The sequence below is a fragment of the Oryctolagus cuniculus genome, chromosome 17 (genome assembly GCF_051225735.1).
Source record: "Oryctolagus cuniculus isolate XC-2025 breed Fujian yellow rabbit chromosome 17, ASM5122573v1, whole genome shotgun sequence".
NCBI lineage: Eukaryota > Metazoa > Chordata > Mammalia > Lagomorpha > Leporidae > Oryctolagus > Oryctolagus cuniculus.
In genome coordinates this window covers 61,924,277-61,941,780 of record NC_142883.1, presented here as the reverse complement: position 1 = coordinate 61,941,780, position 17,504 = coordinate 61,924,277, and the positions used below count along the sequence as shown (strand labels likewise).

The window sequence follows — 17,504 nt, the reverse complement described above, 5'->3', positions numbered from 1 at the left end:
GTCATCCTTCCAGGTGGTTCAGCTGGCTGCAATGGAGACCCCACATGTCTCTCAAGGTATTTGCATTGTGACAATGTGAGAGTCTTAACCATGAGGAAATACAATTAAAAGGTAGCCAGCGCCGCAGCTCACTAGGCTAATCCTCCGCCTTGCGGCGCCGGCACACCGGGTTCTAGTCCCGGTCGGGGCGCCAGATTCTGTCCCAGTTGCCCCTCTTCCAGGCCAGCTCTCTGCTGTGGCCCAGGAGTGCAGTGGAGGATGGCCCAGGTGCTTGGGCCCTGCATCCCATGGGAGACCAGGAGAAGTGCCTGGCTCTTGCCATCGGATCAGCGCAGTGCGCCAGCCACAGTGCGCCGGCCGCGGTGGCCATTGGAGGGTGAACCAATGGCAAAGGAAGACCTTTCTCTCTGTCTCTCTCTCTCACTGTCCACTCTGCCTGTCAAAAGAATAAAAAAAAAAAAGAAATACAATTAAAAGGTTTCAGATGGAAACGGTGTTAGGATTCGCAGCACGAGCAGACCATCTGGAGTTTCTGCTGGTGTCCCCTTCAGCTCACATGAAAGAACCAACCTCCCAACAGGACCCTCCTGGGCTCCAGGATGGAGCATTGTTATCTAAAGTGACAAACACCTGTGCCCATCCATGGAAAGCTTCCATAAAAATGTCTAGCATCTCACCAGAAACTCTCGGACACTTACCATGTACACGATGACGGCCAGCTCGTAAGTGACAGACTGGGCACCCAGCTCCACCATGCCCAGGATACCTGGTGAAGACAGAGAGAGAGAGAAAGAGAATTGGCGCCCTGAGCTGGGGCAGGGCCCCAAGGTTCCTCCCACCCCCGTGGTCGTCATCTGTCCTCACACGGACCGCTCAGGAAGCTGCCGATCTCGTAAGCCCACCACTCCATGCACAGCATGAGCATGCTGGGGATGGCCAGACGGAAGAAGGAGGCCCAGTCCTGCAGGCACTCCAGGGACCACCCTGCAGAGGGGACAGAGATGAGCCACTGGGCTGGAACTCCAGCAGAGACCAAACTCATGTGCACGCTGGAAGACAGAAGGCGTCTTTACCTCCCCACGTGGCCTGATACACTTTGCTCCTGAGGATGTAGAGAAAGAGGAGGAGGGCCAGGGTGAACTGGGCTACTGTGTTGGCCAGCGCAGAACCCCTGGGAGGAAGGCCCTCTGTGAGGGGAGGGACCTGGGCTCCGGCCCTCCCTGGCCGCGCCGTCTCCAGCCAGCCCTGCAGTCTTCTTCCCAGAGCCGCGTTCCCCTGCATCCCTCACAGCATCTCCAGAGCTGGGGCAAGTTAAAGGGCCCACTCATCTCCCCCACCACCACCAATCTGGGGAAAAGCCACACATAAGGGGTCCCCCTCTGTGTGCCCCAAGAGCAGGGCAGACTCACATCACCCCAAGATGCAGCTGATACACAAACAGGTAGTTGGCGAGCGCATTGACAAGGTTGGCTGCAACTCCGGTGACGACCTGGGGCAGTACGATGCCCTAGAGCAAGGAGACAGTGCAAGCCACACCTGAGATCCATAGGGAGGCATGGCCTTTCCACCTTATACACACACACACACACAGGCAGAACAGGCAGGCTCAGTGGGGGGTCTGGTCACTACTGCTCCCCCCAATCTCTCTCCCTTCCCCTCCCATGTGGGAGACCCGGATGAAGCTCCTGGCTCCTGGCTTCAGCCTGGCCCAGCCCCAGCCATTGTGGCCATTTGAAGAGTGAACCAGCAGATAGAAGACATTTCTCTGTGTATCTCTCTCTCTCTCTCTCTCTCTCTCTCTCTCTCTCTCTGTAGCTCTTCCTTTCAAATACATAAAATAAATATTTTAAATATTTATTTTTTATTTAAATATTTAAAATAAATATTTTAAAGAGAGAGAGAGAGAAATGGGTCATCTCAGAGACGACAAACATTGACAGGGATTCAAAGGTTAAACACCTGTGACCTCAGACAGGAAATGAAAGTAGAATGTTCTATCCACGAAGACTGAAACTCAGAAAGGGACCTAAGAAGAGCCTGTGAAACCAGTGTTTCTCTGTGGGGTGCGGAAAGGACCTACCGTCTCTGACTCCCAAGCACAAAGGGTGGGGGAAACAGCCAGTCTGGCTGGTGTCTCAGATTAAAATTAGCAGTGGGGCTGGCGCTGTGGCATAATGGCAGGTGAAGCTACCACCTGCAGTGCCAGCATCCCATATGGGCACCGGTTCAAGTCCTGGCTGCTCCACTTCCGATCCAGCTCTCTGCTATGGCCTGGGAAAGCAGTAGAAGATGGCCCAAGTCCTTGGGCCCCTGCACCCATGCAGGAGACCTGGAAGAAGCTCCTGGCTCTTGGCTTGGGATTGGTGCAGCTCCAGCCGTTGCAGCCATCTGGGGAATGAACCAGTGGATGGAAGACCTTTCTCTCTCTCTCTCTCTGATTCTACCTCTCTGTAACTCTGCCTTTCAAATATAAACAAATCTTTTTTTTTTTTTTTAAAGGCTCACGGCCCAGGAACAGCATTAGGGCACAGCAGGTTAAGCCATTGCTTGCAACACCAACACCCCCTCTTAGAGCACCTGTTTGGGTCCCAGCTGCTCTGCTCCTGATCCAGCCTCTGCTACTGCATGGAGAAGCAACCAGAAGGTAGCCTGAGTCCTGGGAACCCTGGAGCTCCTGGCTCTTGGCTTCAGCCTAGCCCAGCTACTGTGTGGCATGAACCAGAATCTGGATACGATGGTCTCTTTCTGTGTGTCTCCCTCTGTCGCTCTGCCTTTCAGATAAAAAATAAATCAGAAAGAAAGACAGATAGACAGATAGACAGACAGACTTAGGACACAAACATAAAATTAAAGCAGGAAAAATGGGAGAGGAGACCAGGTCTGCCATCCATCAGGTGAAAAAGTCAGAGGAGACACTCTCTCTCCCCACTCCCCACGGTCCTAAAGACCCCCTGCACCACCTTCTGTGAATGCTTATTGCTTCTTTTATATTTAAATTTTAGTTTCATATTGGAAAGAGACAGACAGACAGACAGAGCTCCCTTTCCCTGGTGACTCCCCAAATGCCCACACGCAGGGACGGGGCCAGGCGGAAGGCGGGAATTCAACCCAGGTCTCCCGCAGGGGTAGCAAGGACCCGAGCATGTGCGCCATCACCCACTGCCTCCCAGGGTCCAGGTTGGTACAAAGATGGAGTCGGGACCTGGAGCTGTGCACTGAGCCCCGCGGCTCGCTGGTGTCAACCTCCAGGTGAAATGCCCACCCCCACTGCTGCTTTCTGACCCACTGAGCAATTTTGTTCTCAAACCCAGGCTGTGAGCAACTTTGCTGTTTGAAAGCCTATCAGGAAATGGAAAACATGCCACCTCCCTCTCTAGGGCTGAAATCATTTTAGCACACAAAAGGGCAGCCTGGACTTCTGACCCAGGAGCAGAACTTCTGGGCTCTGAGATCTCCATCTCTCAGCCCGCTACCTCCATCTCAGCTGCACGGGTTCCAAGGGAACAGGACCTGGGTCCACATGAGGGTCCCCCATGTGCTGACCCCCCTCCCTCCCAGGGCTGCTCCATCTGAGGTCACCTGAGCCCCTCCTTCTTAGCTATCCCTGCAATTGGAGGGTTCACATCCCCACTGGGGAAAGAGGGGGTTCAGACTGAACACAGCGGAGAGGCTGGCTCCTGGGAGCCAGATGGGGGGGGCTCTGACCCTTCACAATCTCTGGGGAGCAGGCAGCTGCACCCTTCAACCTAGGGAGCTGGGTTAAAAAGCAGCCAGGGGCTGGTGTTGCGGCATAGCGAGTTACGCCTCCATCTGCATTGCAGGCATCCCATAGGAGTGCCAGTTGGAGTCCTGTCTGGTTTACTTCCAGTCCAGCTCCCTGCTAACGTACCTGGGAAAGCAGCAGAGGATGGCCCACTTTGGAGTTCCAGCCTCCTAAATTCAGCCTGGCCCAGCCCCAGCCTTTGCAGCCATTTAGGGAATGAACCATTGAATGGAAGATTTCTCTCTTTCTCTCCCTCTTTCTCGGTAATGCTGCCTTTCAAGCAAAAAAAAAAAAAAAAAAAAAAAAAAAAAAAAAAAAAAACAGAGCCAGGTCTGATCCTAACACTGCCAATGACAATATTTACAGGTAGGAATTAGATAAGAGCTTTCCAGAACCAAAAATAATGTGTTCCTTTCTTAACAAACTTCTGTACATCAACACCCTGGGGACCCAATACCCAACAATGTCTCTCAGTGGTTCCCAGGAGGAGCGATGCCTCCACCCTGACCTCCCCATCCCCAAAGTGCTCAGAGGAAAAAGACAGTCAACACTACCTGGTTGAGCAGATATTTCACTTGCAAGGTATAAAGAAAGGTCGCCTACAAGAGAACAAGAGAGATGCTTGTTTAACCGCTCAGCAGTGCAGCTCGGCCACACAGCAGGAAGCCGGGAGCCTGGGCTGCCTGGCCATTCCCAGCGGAGCCAAGGAGGGCTCTGTGTGCCAGGCGGGGGGTCAGGATCCTTGTGGTTTATGAACAAACGTGATCCATTCAACCCCTCGCCTGGTGAACGGAGGTGCAGTTTCCTAGGTGCCAAGAGAGGGCTCTAAGGGAGGGACAGGGGACCAGGGTCACCTCTCAGAGGGCACCTCCCTGTGGGCCAGGCCACCCTCCTGTGTAATGGAGTGAGGAGAGCACAGCACACATGAAAGCTTCCGGGATAAACTAAAGAACACAGGGCCGCTTACAGCCAGGATCATGGGGCTGACTGTGTCCCCTAAATTCACACAGAAGCCCTAAGTCTGCAATGTGGCTGCATTGGAGGTCTTTGAAGAGGGGATTCGATTAAAAAGAGGGTGATAGGGGCCAGTGCTGTGGTATGGCAGGTTAAGCCTCCGCCTGCGGCGCCACATCCCATACGGGCACCAGTTCGAGTCCTGGCTGCTCCTTTTCCGATCCAGCTCTCTGCTATAGCATGGGATAGCAGTAGAAGATGGCCCAAGTCCTTGGGCCCCTGCACCCACATGGGAGACCTGGAAGAAGCTCCTGGCTCCTGGTTTTGGATCGGCTCAGCTCCAGCCATTGAGACCATTTGGGGAGCAAATCAGAAGACAGTAGACCTCTCTCTCTGTAACTCTGCCTCTCAAATAAGTAAATAAAATCTTAAAAAAAAAAAAAAAAAAGAGAGAGAGAGAGAGAGAGGGTGAGGGTGATAGGATAGGGCCCTAACCCAAGCCCATGGGACGGCCCTGTGAGGAGGCAGCAGGAGAGATCCCAGGAGAAACCAAACCTCCTGGCTCCTTGACCTTGAACCTCCAGGACCTGGAACTGTGGGAAAAGAAATCTCTGTTGTTGAGGCCACCAGTCCGTGGTGCCAGGTCCCGGCAGTCCCAGCGGACGCATTCAGTGCCGCTCTCCCACGTAACAAAACTTGGCTCTGACTGTCCGTTCACTGCACAAAACTGCATCAAATATTAACACACACGTTCTAGGTGATCACACTCAGCAAACAAAACAAAAAAAGTGATGCCCATCACCCTAACATTAGTCTTTTAAATCCACCTCCCTGGAGCTCCAAGACAGTCCAATTTCAGTCTCCTGAAATGGGCACCTCTAACCTGGCATTTCCTTAGAGACAAATGCCTACATCCCTCCGGCATAGTTAGATCCACACTCGGACGGGCATAATTCGATTCACACTTCCCTGACGAAGCCAACAGCACCTAGGAGAGTCGCGTGGGCTGTAAGTTCCACAGCCGCCTCCCGCCAGCAGCCCCCAAGCTCCAAACCCTTGGACACTCACAGGCAGGGCTGGAATGAAGATGGTGACGTAGGTCTGCGTGAGCCTGTTGTTAGGGAAAGAGGAAACCAGCGTCGGAGCTGCCGCCATCTCAGCGGAAGACAGGCAGGACCAAGCCCCCCAGACCGCCCTCTCCACTCCAGGCAAGCTGTTGGAGCGTATGTGAGCGTCTGTGCTCTTACAACCAAGATGGGCTCTCTTGGTCCCACCAAGCCTGCAGGCTCAGGACTCGGCTTTTCGGCCCCAGCACGAAGGCCAGAAAATTCCTGTCGGTGGAGTGCTTCCACGTCGCACAGCCAATGCTTGCGTCCTCTCCCGCCACCAGATGTGATGAGCAGAAACATGTCTGCACACAGGGCCAAGGACTGATCCTGGGTTCCCCGAGTCTCCACGCGATTACAGCCTACACTTCCTGTGAACCAAGCGCCCCGCCCACATGCCACACGGAGGGAGTTTGTGCAGTTCACTTCCCCCAAAAGCCTTCACCCAGAGGAGGAGGGGGTCTAGATCTCAGGCCCCAGGAAATCTTGACCCCTCTGGGGGCGTGGCCTCTGCCGTCCCCGGCCGGGATGCGTGCTCGCGCGCTGCCCCCTGGCCTGGCCTGCGCTACCTGGACACGGCCGGGTCCTGTCTGAAGAGCAGCAGGATGTGCTGGGTGTTGAGGAAGAGCGCCCAGCAGGGCAGGCAGCAGAGCAGCAGGATGAGCGAGCCGCGCTGCAGGATGACGCCCACGTGCTTCAGGTTCCGGCTCCCGTAGGTCTGGGGTGCACACAGCCGGGCACACCCGTTAGTGCAGAAACCACGCCCCTCCTCCCTCTCCCCCAAAAAGCTTTCAAGCATGCCTCATCAAGAGACTTGAGGCGGGGCTGGCGCTGCCGTGTAGCGGGTTAAGCCACCACCTGCAGTGCCGGCATCCCACATGGGCGCTGGTTCGGGTCCCAGCTGCTCCTCTTCGATCCAGCTCTCTGCTATGGCCTGGGAAAGCAGTAGAAGATGGCCCAAGTGCTTGGGCCCCTGCACCTGCGTGGGTGACCGGGGAGAAACTCCTGACTCCTGGCTTTGGATCAGCGCAGCTCTGGCCATTGCGGCCAATTGGGGAGTGAACCAGCTGATAGAAGATCTCTCTCTCTCTCTCTCTCTCTCTCTCTCTCTCTCTCTCACTGTCACTCTGCCTTTCAAGTAGGTGAAAATAAACAAACATTTTATTCAAACTAAGGTGAAAGGCCTGGTAGAGACATTCTGAATTCAGCTGATCTAGGAGGATAATTAGATAGGAATTTCTAGACGCTCCCTTGTGAGAGCGGATGCCTAGCCTAGCAGTGAAGATGCCCACAGCCCACGTCAGAGCCCGGGCTCTGCTTCCCGGCTGCAGCTTCCTGCCCATGCACACACCGGGAGGCAGCAGTGATGGCAGAAGGGGTTGGGCTCCTGCCACACGTGTGGGAAACCTAGGTTCAGTGTCCACCTCCTGGCTTTGGCCCCTGCCCAGCCCCATATGAGCAGTTTGGGAATCAGTAGTTAGGAGTCATCTCTCCCTCTCCCCACCCCCACCCTGTCCCTGCCTCTCGAATTCATAAGTAAATAACCCCCCATGCGATGCCAATGGGCAATCAGAGTTGTACAACCTGACACTTGTGGGACACCTTCTGGCCTTCCTAAAGCAGGATAGGACCATGGCATGCTGGAGCCGGCTCTCACTGCCTTACAAAAGCCGGACTCTGCCCATCTCATCCCACTGTGCGATCAGCAACATCTCTGCAGTAGCTTGGGACCAGCAAGCACCACCCCCAAGTTCTGATGGTCCTGCCATACAGTTTCACAGCGGGGAAACAATGACATGACAGCAATAAGCAGTGTGTCGGCTCCACACTTGGAAAGTGGAATTTGGGGGTTACCCAGGCTGGCGCTGGTGGTGCCATCTTCCCTAGCATTTTGTGTTCCTTTTCTTTTAAGGTTTATTTATTTTATTTGAAAGGCAGAATGACAGAAAGATAGAGGCAGAGAGAGAATTGGAGAGGTCTTCCATCTGCTGGTTCAGTCCACAAATGGCCACAACGGCTGATCTGAAGCCAGGAGCCAGGAGCTTCTTCTGGATCTCCCATGTGGGTGCAGGGGCCCAAGGACTTGAGCCACCTTCTACTGCTTTCCCAGGCCACAGCAGAGAGCTGGATCAGAAGTGGATCAGCCGGGACATGAACCGGTGCCCATATGGGACGCTAGCACTGTAGGTGGTGGTTTTACCAGCTACTCCACTGCACCGGCCCCACATTTTGTGTTCTCACATCCTACCATGTCTTCAACAATGACATGAGCTATTCAACACTTTAGTCAAAAGCAAGCCTGGCATTAGACAGTTCTAGCAGCTCTCAGCTAATGCAGGAGTTCTGAGCCCATGTAGAGGAGGCTGAGCGAGGGTGCTTATAGGTCGGGTGCATGACGACAGCTTCAGCTGGCAGTGGGTGTCTCGGGATGGAAGTGCATCTGTACCACAAGTCAGAATAACTCTTCCGCCCCCTCCTTCGAGGCCTGGCTGTTGCGCATTCACCAGCATGGGCTGGAGGGGCCCAGTGACCTTGTCTTAACAAATCCAGTGGGTGATTCTGACACAAGCTCAAGTTTGAGAACCACAGGACTACACCAAACTTAAAGAAACACAGAAGGGACTTTTATTTTTGGAATGATAGAGAGACAGGGAGAGGAGATGGACCAAAACATCCACTGGTTGGTTCACTTTCCAAATGTCTGCAACAGCCGGGACTGGGTTAGGCTGAAGCCAAGAGCCCGGAACTCAATCTGTGTCTCCCACAGGAGTAGCAGGGACCCAGCTACTTGAGACATTGCCTGTTGCCTCCCAAGGTGTGCATTAGCAGGAAGCTAAGTCGAGAGCCATAGCCAGGACTCAAAGTCAGGCTCCCCTGCACAGGGTGCATGCATCTCAAGCAACGTAACAAACACCTGCCCCTAGAGAAAGGCTTTAACAAAACATCCTCTGTTTGGCCGGCACTGTGTGGCACAATAGGTTAAAGTTCCGCCTGCAGCGCCAACATTCATATGGGCACTGGTTCGAGTCCCGGCTGCTCCACTTCCGATCCAGCTCTCTGCTACAGCCTGGGAAAGCAGTAGAAGATGGCCCAGGTCTTTGGGCCCCTGCAGCCATGTGGGAGACCTGGAAGAAGCTCCTGGCTCCTGGCTTCAGATTGTCTCGGCTCTGGCTGATGCGGCCATTTGGGGAGTGAACCAGCAGATGGAAGACCTCTCCTCTCTCTCTCCCCCCGCCCCCGATAACTCTGTTTTTCAGATAAATAAATCTTAAAAAAAAAAAATTCCCTGCATGATGTCAGGGTGGTGTCAGGGGATCATGCAGGTCAACACTGGCTCACAAGGCTGAAGGAGCCAGAGAAAGGCTGGTGGCGTGGAAGCGCTCACCTGAGCGGGGAGTTCCTGCCTGGCCACTAGAGAGCATTTCTGGGAGAGTGGGAGCCCTTGCACTTACCTGGGAGATGAGGGTGTCGCAAGCAGAAGATAAGCCGAACCCCACGGAAACACCCATGACGTTGATGACCTGCAAGACACCCAAGGACAAGACCTCCCGGAGTGAGAGGCGGGAAGGAGGGTGGCTCTCCTCTCTGTGCTGCTCAGAGTCTGCTAGTGTTAAGTCAACTGAACCTGTTAGGTAGGAAGATGGAAATTAGCCGATGTGCACAGAAGGGGCCAAGGGAGACAGAGCACCTGCAGAAAGGATGGAGCGCCCTCCAGCTCAGCCTGGAAGCAGCCCAGTACTTTACACTACAAAGTCCTGTCCGTACCCCGCTAACTTTACAGGTGGTCCTAGCCTTCCACCCACCCCACCCCCAAGGAAAGCACCCCAGCTCCGAGTCACTCAGTCTGCTAACAGTAAGCAGTAAGACCTTGCAAGGAATCTCACCGACTTCACACCCAGCAAACCCCCTTCCTCCAGAATAGGGTGGTGGGGAGGAGAAATGGCAGGAAGGCCTGGGACCCCATTCCCTTAAAACCTCAGTCTGAATGCAGGCTGTGCACCTGGTCCTTGAGGTGTATTCTCTGCATTAAACTCTGTAACCTTGCAAACCCTACTCTGAGTCTCTCTCTCTCGCTCTCTCTCTCTCGCTCTCTCTCTCTCTCTCTCTCTCATCACACTGGAGAGGTCCCATCCCTTCTGATGGATGCCCGACCTCATTAAGCCCTGCTACCTTCCTTAACATTTCTCTGCCTCACCTCGGAATTCTCTTTTGCCAGCCATTTCCCATACCAAATCAACTCTGTGAACAGCCCAGAGCCCCTGCTCAGACCAGCGAGGCCATCTTAAGAGATGGGCACCAGTAAGAGAGAGAAGAGAAATGAAGTTATAACCAGGTCTTTTTCTTTTTGAATTTCAGAGAATCACAAAAAAAAAAAAAAAAAAAAAAAAAAAAGTCATCAGCAAATGAGAAAGAAACCAGAACATTTCTCTCCAAAACACACCTGAGCATGGCCTGGCCCAGCACCTGCAAATCTCAGAAATCAGGCAGTGTCTGATGCTTCTTGGGTGCACCTGCCTTCCCCAAGGTCAGCACCAAACCTTGGGGCCCCTACAGCTCTGCGGAGCCCAGGGCACCGCCCCCAGAGCCAGGAAGCGGCACATAGGATGTCCGACACTGTCCTCAGCAGGAACCCCTTCCTTGCACCCACAACCCCAACTGGGCCTGGCCCAGAAGTGCCAGCTCAGGTAAGCCCTTGGCCTCCCCTTGCCACGCCTTGGCCAAAGTACATCTGGCTGAAATCTGTCCCCAAGTTTCCAAGCACAACTGGTCCCCAGCTTACGGTGGCTCAACCTAGGGCTATTTAAACTTGACTAGGATGGGTGAGAAATACACATTCATAAAAACTGATCAGGGCTGGCAGTGGGGCACAGCCTATGGCACTGGCATCCCATATGGGCACCGGTTCGAGTCCCGGCTGCTCCACTTCCAATCCAGCGCCCTGCTGATGCACCTGGGAAAGCAGCTGAAGATGGCCCAAGTCCTTGGGCCTCTGTACCCATGTGGGAGACCTGGATGGAGCACCTGGCTCCTGGCTTTGGATCGGCCCAGCTCTGGCCATTGCTACCATTTGGGGAGTGAACCAGTGGATGGAAGATTTCTCTCTGTCACTGCCTCTGTTTCTCTCTCTCTCTCTTCTCTGCCTTTTAAATATTTTTTTAAAAAGTTCAGAGCTTGGATTTGGATGTTTTCTGGTCCAGTCCTCCCTGGTGTGTACTGCACAACTCCCAGGCAGCCCCGGGGTTGCAAAGGAAAACCCTGACTCCTGCCGACCACTGAGCTAGGATGTGTGTGGGGTGAGGTGAGTCGCGGCGGCGTCACCTAACAACATCTTCAACCCTACAGCAGGACACAGAACCCCTCAGAGCGCAAGGAGTTCTGGACCTCAAAAATGGAAAACTGAGCCCCGACTTGCCCGTGGTACCCCTGAGGCCAAAATCATTGCTGGTTGCTTGGCGACTGCCTCTGAGCAGCCTGGCACAATTCGGCAGTGGCAAACCCAAGCATCCGGAGGCACCAGGCAGGCGGGGCAGGGCCTGTTCTCCCAAGGGCGGGGTGGGAGAGGACAGGCAGCCAGGGAATCCTTTCTTCTCTTCTTTTCTTTCTTTCTTTTTTTTTTTTTTTTTTTTTTTTGACAGGCAGAGTTAGACAGTGAGGGAGAGAGACAGAGAGAAAGGTCTTCCTTCCGTTGGTTCACTCCCCAAATGGCCGCTACGACCGGTGCACTGCGCTGATCCAAAGCCAGGAGCCAGGTGCTTCCTCCTGGTCTCCCATGCGGGTGCAGGGACCCAAGCACTTGGGTCATCCTCCACTGCCTTCCAACAGAGAGCTGGACTGGAAGAGGAGCAGCCGGGACAGAATCTGGTGCCCCAAGCAGGACTAGAACCCAGTGTGCCAGCGCCGCAGGCAGAGGATTAGCCAAGTGAGCCATGGTGGTGGCCTTTTTTTTTTTTTTTTTTTTTAAGGGAATCCTTTCTTCTACAACACCACACTGGCCAAGCTGACAGCTACGTGGTCTTCTGATCTGGCAGAGACAATCCCCGACCCCTGTCAGAGTTAATGAGCTCTCTTTAGTCTTGGGGGTTCATATCCATGACAGAAGCATTTGGGGGTCCCCGTTAACTTTAGGTCTAGACATTAGGATCTACACGTTCCACTTCTGGATCAGGACTCTGCGGAAGACAGACAAGCTCGGCCAAGTGGGTTGCCCCCAGTGAAGCCAAAGTTTCCCCTTTTTATGATTCCCTTCTCCTAGGTGCGGGACCAAGAGGGAAGGGAGCCAGAGCTCTATGGCTCACAAATTAGGTGACATGGGAGACAGAATAAGATCCCTCCCCCCCCCCCCCCCCCCCGCCCAGTGCCCAGAACAGGTTCCAGCCCCGAAACCCTCTCAGCTGCAGAGGAGAACGCGTGTGTGCGGGTTTGGAGGTCACCGTCCCAGAAGCAAGAGGAGAGGAGTAGAAACGGCCTTCCTACCCCAGTAACACCGGCTAACAACAGACCCGCACCTACCGCGATCGCCAGTGTGACGGCGTTCAACTCCAGCTTGCTCAGGTGGCCACAGAACACGGAGCTCACAAAGCTGATCAGGAACACCATCAGCTGCGCCAGGAACTGGGGTGACAGAGGGACAGAGGTGAGGGCAATCCCAGCTACCAGAGGGACAGCCGGGACCCAGGGGTGACCCCGCCTCTATCAACTGCAGCCCAAGAATATGATGCTGGCATCTGCTGCCAGAGTGCCAGTTCGCATCTCGGCTCCTCGGCTTCAGATCCAGCTTCCTGGTAATGTGCCTGGGATGGCAGCTGCAGATGACCCAAGCCTATGGGTCCCAGTCACCCACGGGCAAGACCAGGAAGGACTTCCTGGCTCCTGGCTTCATCCTGTTGAGGTCATTTGGGAATTCAACCAGTGGATAGAAGATTCTCTCTATCTCTCTCTCTCTCTCTCTCTCTCTCTCTCTCCCCTCCCCTCTTGCTCTCTTTCTCTGCCATATACATAAATAAAATAAATCATTCTCTTTTTTTAAAAGATTGATTTATCTATTTGAAACTCAGAGTTACACAGAGAGGCAGAGGCAGAGAGAGAGGGGGGGGTCTTCCATCCGCTGGTTCACTCTCCAGATGGCCGTAACAGCCAAAACTGGGCCAATCCGAAGCCGGGATCCAGTAGCTTCTTCCAAGTCTCCCACGCAGGTGCAGGGACCCAAGCACTTGGGCCATCTTCTACTGCTTTCCCAGGCCACAGCAGAGAGCTGGATCAGAAGTGGAGCAGACAGGACTCGAACTGGTACCCATATGGGATGCTGGCACTGCAGGCGGCGGCTTTACTTGCTACACCACAGCACTGGCCCCCAAAAATAAATCTTTCTTTTAAAAGACTGGGTTCATCTGATTCCCTACCCCCTAGGACAGCACAGCTGCCTAAGCATGCGCCACGTCTGGTTCACAGCGTCCCCTCCAAAAGCTGTTGCTCTGGGGATGGTGACACTCACCGCTGGCCCGGCCACAATGCTGTCCTTACAGCCCTGCAGGGCGAACGGCTCCTCTGAAACGCTCAGACAAGACCTTCTCTCTGGGGCCCCAATGACTGAGTTCTCAGCCCCTGCCTCCAGCAGGCACTGCACATCCCAAGGTCGCTATGTGAGGCTCTGACCAAGCCCTGAAACCTTGACAGTTCAAATGGCCGCCCTCTCCTGCCCCGGAATCCAGATCCAGTTAGAGACAGTGTTCGCCTCCTGGTATGGGCCAGCACACCTGCTCCTCACTGTGGGAGGAGGCGTGTGTATCTTCCTGGCACCAGCTCCCAGACCAAGCCCAGGGGCCTCTGTCACGACCATGGACACCAAGGGTGAACCTCACCTCCAGCTGGGCCTGCTGCTACTGAACAGAAGGAACGCTTCTGGAACATACTGCACAGCGAGCTGCCGTGAGAAAGACGGGAGTGAAGCGCCAGAGACAGAGGCTCAACTAAAATGTGCAACCAGGAAGCTGCTTAGCCTTACAGTTAAGACAGCGAGTCCAACTCAGGGCACACCGGGCCGAGTTCCATTCCTGACCGGCTCCTGTGTCCAGCTTCCTGCAAATGCACATCTGGGGGGGGGGCACAGTGATGGTGAGTCACTAGGAGCTCACTAGATTGAGCTCCTAGCTCCTAGCTTTGATCCAACCCAGACCCAGACCCAGCCCCCTAGCTGGCCACTGGGGGCATTTGGGGAGTCAGGAGGGCTCTGTCTATCTTCTTTTTTCTCTCTTTCCTTGACTTTCAAAAAAAAAAAAGTTGCCATGAAAAACCCAATTCTGCAGAATCTCAAGCCAGGACCCACCCACGGATCCCAGTACCAAGGGATGGTGCCATGATGTAGGCACTGTCACCTCCCCTGTAGGCACGCCCTATGGTTTCACTCGGTGGGGCCGAATGGTGGGTCTGGACATGGTGACTTTGGAGGCCACAGGGTGTTCTGTGTGTATGTACCTGGGGCCACTTTTGAATCTTCCCCATCACACAGCCCACAGTCACAAAATCTGTCCTCTGGGGCCAGCGCTGTGGCTTAGCGGGCAAAGCTGCTGCTTGCAGTGCCAGCATCCCATATGGATGCCGGTTCGAGTCCCAGCTGCTCCACTTCTGATCCATCTCTCTGCTATGGCCTGGGAAAGCAGTGGAAGATGGCCCAAGTGCTTGGGCCCCTGTACCCACGTGGGAGACCTGGAAGAAGCTCCTGGCTCCTGGCTTTGGATCAGCGCAGCTCCAACCATTGCAGCCAATTGGGGAGTGAACCCAAATGCCCTCAGTGGGCAGCTAGGGGGCTGGGTCTGGGTTGGGTCAAAGCTGGGAGCTAGGAGCTCAATCAGATGGAAGACCTCTCTCTCTGTCTCTGCCTCTACCTCTCTGTAGCTCTGCTTTTCAAATAAATAAATCTTAAAAAAAAAATCTGTTCTCTCCTTTCCCAAGGGGCAGCACCTTTCGCACGCTGCAGCTCCCTGTCTCGCAGGCAGGCTGTTTTTCCTGGGTTTCTGGGAAATTCTACTCAGCTTCCCCCATCTCAGGCCTTTGGAGAGGCGCCCAGACTCTGCTATCACAAACCGTACCATTTCTGAACGTCATTTTCGCTTGGGGGTGGGGGGGGGGGACGACAGGACATTTTCTTGGGATGCATGCCCAGCTCAAGGGTGCACTGGTGAAATGCCTCTCACACAAAAGGCCAGAACATCTAGCTGAGCTCCACCAATCCCAGATGCACCTTCAACCTCAGTGCTGGCAAAAACAGCTGCTTTATGCAGGCTGCTGTGGCTTTGCCGGGGTTAGAGCAAGGACCCCACGCTCAGCTAGCACAAGTCAGGCTGGGCCAGGTGGAGCCAGACCAGCCTGAGCTTCCGTCCCAGGACAGTCACCCTGCAAGTTCGTCTTACATCTGGTTCCAAAGCTTTTGGGTGGACTTCTGGCCACTACGGAAGGGTCACCTGTGTGCTGACCCAAATCAGGAGAAACCCATGGGACCAAGGAGTTTGCATTCCAACACGCCCCTCCCCCTCTCCCCTCCCCCTCCCCTCCCCCTCCCACCTCCTCCCCACCTCTCCATCCCTGACCCTATACAACCCAGTCAACATGCAAGGGACCCCTTGGAGCCATGCCCTCATGAAGCATGCTGCCCTGACAAAGGTTTGTTCCCATACAAGGCTCAGTGACGGCTGTCTGAAGAACAGGCTCACTTAGAACCAAACGCGTGGCGGAAGTGGCCACACCGACTTCCTCTGTCCCCGGGGTCCTTTGCTCATTCTTGGGCCAGGTGGCAGCAAGCAAACCCGGTCGTGAGACTCCTGCCGCCTAGCAGCTTCGGGGCAGGGTGCTCTCCTGGGCCAAGTGCCTGCAGGGCAACACCACACACCTGCTCCGGGTACGGCACCTCATTATGAAAGGGCCTCGCTTCCTCCTCCTGTGCATGTCTGGAAGTTCACCCTCAGCAGTGGAAGGTCAGCACCAGGGGGCCTCAGAGCAGCCAGGCGGAAAGCCCCCTTCTTGTTCCCCATGAGGACGCGTCAGCCCCCAAGACTCCTGATTCTCAACTCCTGGTCTCCCATGGGGTGCTCACTTTTGGTCCACGGCAGCACAAAGTGCAACCCCACGCGCAGGGGTGCGGGCATGAGTCAGCTCAGGTGTGCGTTGGAAGAGGACTTCGCTGCCTCCAAGGTGCAGCCCCTGGGCAGCCTGAGCTGAAGAGGGGCCGGAGCTCTTGGAGGCTGAGAAAGCAAATGTGCAGAAGTGGATGCTGCTGAGAGAGACGTAGGCGCTATGACCGAAGGCCTGGGTGAGGACGGGCCAGCGGAAGAACTGTGAGGGCAGAGGGAGGGGCCCTGGCCCTTCCCTGGTGTCTTCTGTCTTGCTGTTGCCATCACGGAGCCCTCCTCAAACTCATTCACCCTAGGACCTGACTCCCAGAGGAACCGGCTTCCCTTAGGGGTCTTCCCGCCACTGGCCGGGATCAGCTCCTGCCCCCAGCAGCCTTGTCCAGCTGAGTCTGACCCTGTCGCTAACCAGTAGCCTCAAGCACTGTCCCGCACCTGCTGGGCACAGTTCAAGCAGTCGGACCTGCAGTTTTGCCTCTGTGCGTTCTGACCGGGTGCGGCCAGCCTCTTCCGTCATCAAGCCCTTCCACAGTGCCTTAGCTGAGAGGGACCCTGGACGACAGCAGACCCCAGCCTCGGAGCCTCCCCTCCTTTAGCTCAGTGTCCTTGCCCTTGGTAAAATCCACTCACTGAATTGAGGGGGCGGGGCAACCAGCCCCCAGGTTTCTAACCACAGGAGCCATGAGGTTTCCCCCGTCAGATAACATCTGGATGTTCAACCTTGTCTGGAAGAGTTTCTTTTCCGGGAACTCCATGACCCCAGCAGAAAATAACTACCCCCTGGCTGACAGAGGCCCATTTTACCATCATAAAAATTCTCTGATGCAGCCGGCGCTGTGGCACAGCAGGTTAAGCTGCTGCCATCCCATACGGGGGCCGGTTCGAGTCCCGGCTGCTCCACCTCCGACCCGGCTCCCTGCTAATGCACCTGGGAAAGCAGTGGAGGATGGCCCAAGTGTTTGGGGCCCTGCGCCCACATGGGAGACCTGGAAGAAGCTCCAGGCTTCCCTGGCTTTGGCCCGGCCCAGCCCTAGCCATTGCAGCTATCTGAAGAGTGAACATGCAGATGGGAAGATCCCACCCAACCCCTGCCCATAACGCGTTCAAATAAATAACTCTTAAAAAATAAAAAATCCTCTGATGAGCACGACATCACTGACCAATCGAAGGAAGGCCACGAGCTCCAGTGACGAACCAGGAACCTGGACAGGAGCTGAACACGCAGCTCTGAGCCTCAGCTTCAGACTGTAAGAATCTGTACCCTAACCCCTTCCACCCACTCCCCCAGGTCAGTTTTTTTATTTTTTATTTATTTATTTATTTATTTATTTATTTATTTATTTATTTTGGACAGGCAGAGTTAGGCAGTGAGAGAGAGAGACACAGAGAGAAAGGTCTTCCCTTTTTTTCCATTGGTTCACCCCTCAGATGGCCACCACAGCCGGCGCGCTGCACCGATCCGAAGCCAGGAGCCAGGTGCTTCTCCAGGTCTCCCATGCAGGTGCAGGACCCAAGGACTTGGACCATCCTCTACTGCACTCCCAGGCCACAGCAGAGAGC

At 54.8% G+C, this 17,504-nt stretch overlaps 1 protein-coding gene across 6 annotated transcripts in view; it reads right to left on the bottom strand.

Annotated features, from left to right (window-relative positions):
• SLC47A1 (solute carrier family 47 member 1) overlaps positions 1 to 17,504 on the bottom strand; it is a 37,283-nt gene that overhangs the window by 16,652 nt on the left and 3,127 nt on the right. For 4 of the 6 annotated variants that reach the window (XR_016223458.1, XM_089316628.1, XM_070059942.2 and 1 more), the window contains exons 2-10: positions 12,334 to 12,435; positions 9,276 to 9,344; positions 6,393 to 6,541; positions 5,786 to 5,828; positions 4,318 to 4,362; positions 1,410 to 1,507; positions 1,074 to 1,171; positions 865 to 984; positions 699 to 766 (exon numbers count right to left, since the gene is read on the bottom strand). Coding sequence is in view for 5 of the 6 variants with exons in the window: in XM_089316628.1 (XP_089172754.1) it covers positions 699 to 766; positions 865 to 984; positions 1,074 to 1,171; positions 1,410 to 1,507; positions 4,318 to 4,362; positions 5,786 to 5,828; positions 6,393 to 6,541; positions 9,276 to 9,344; positions 12,334 to 12,435 (792 nt within the window). In the remaining variant the exon portion in view is untranslated. 6 annotated transcript variants of the gene reach the window in all.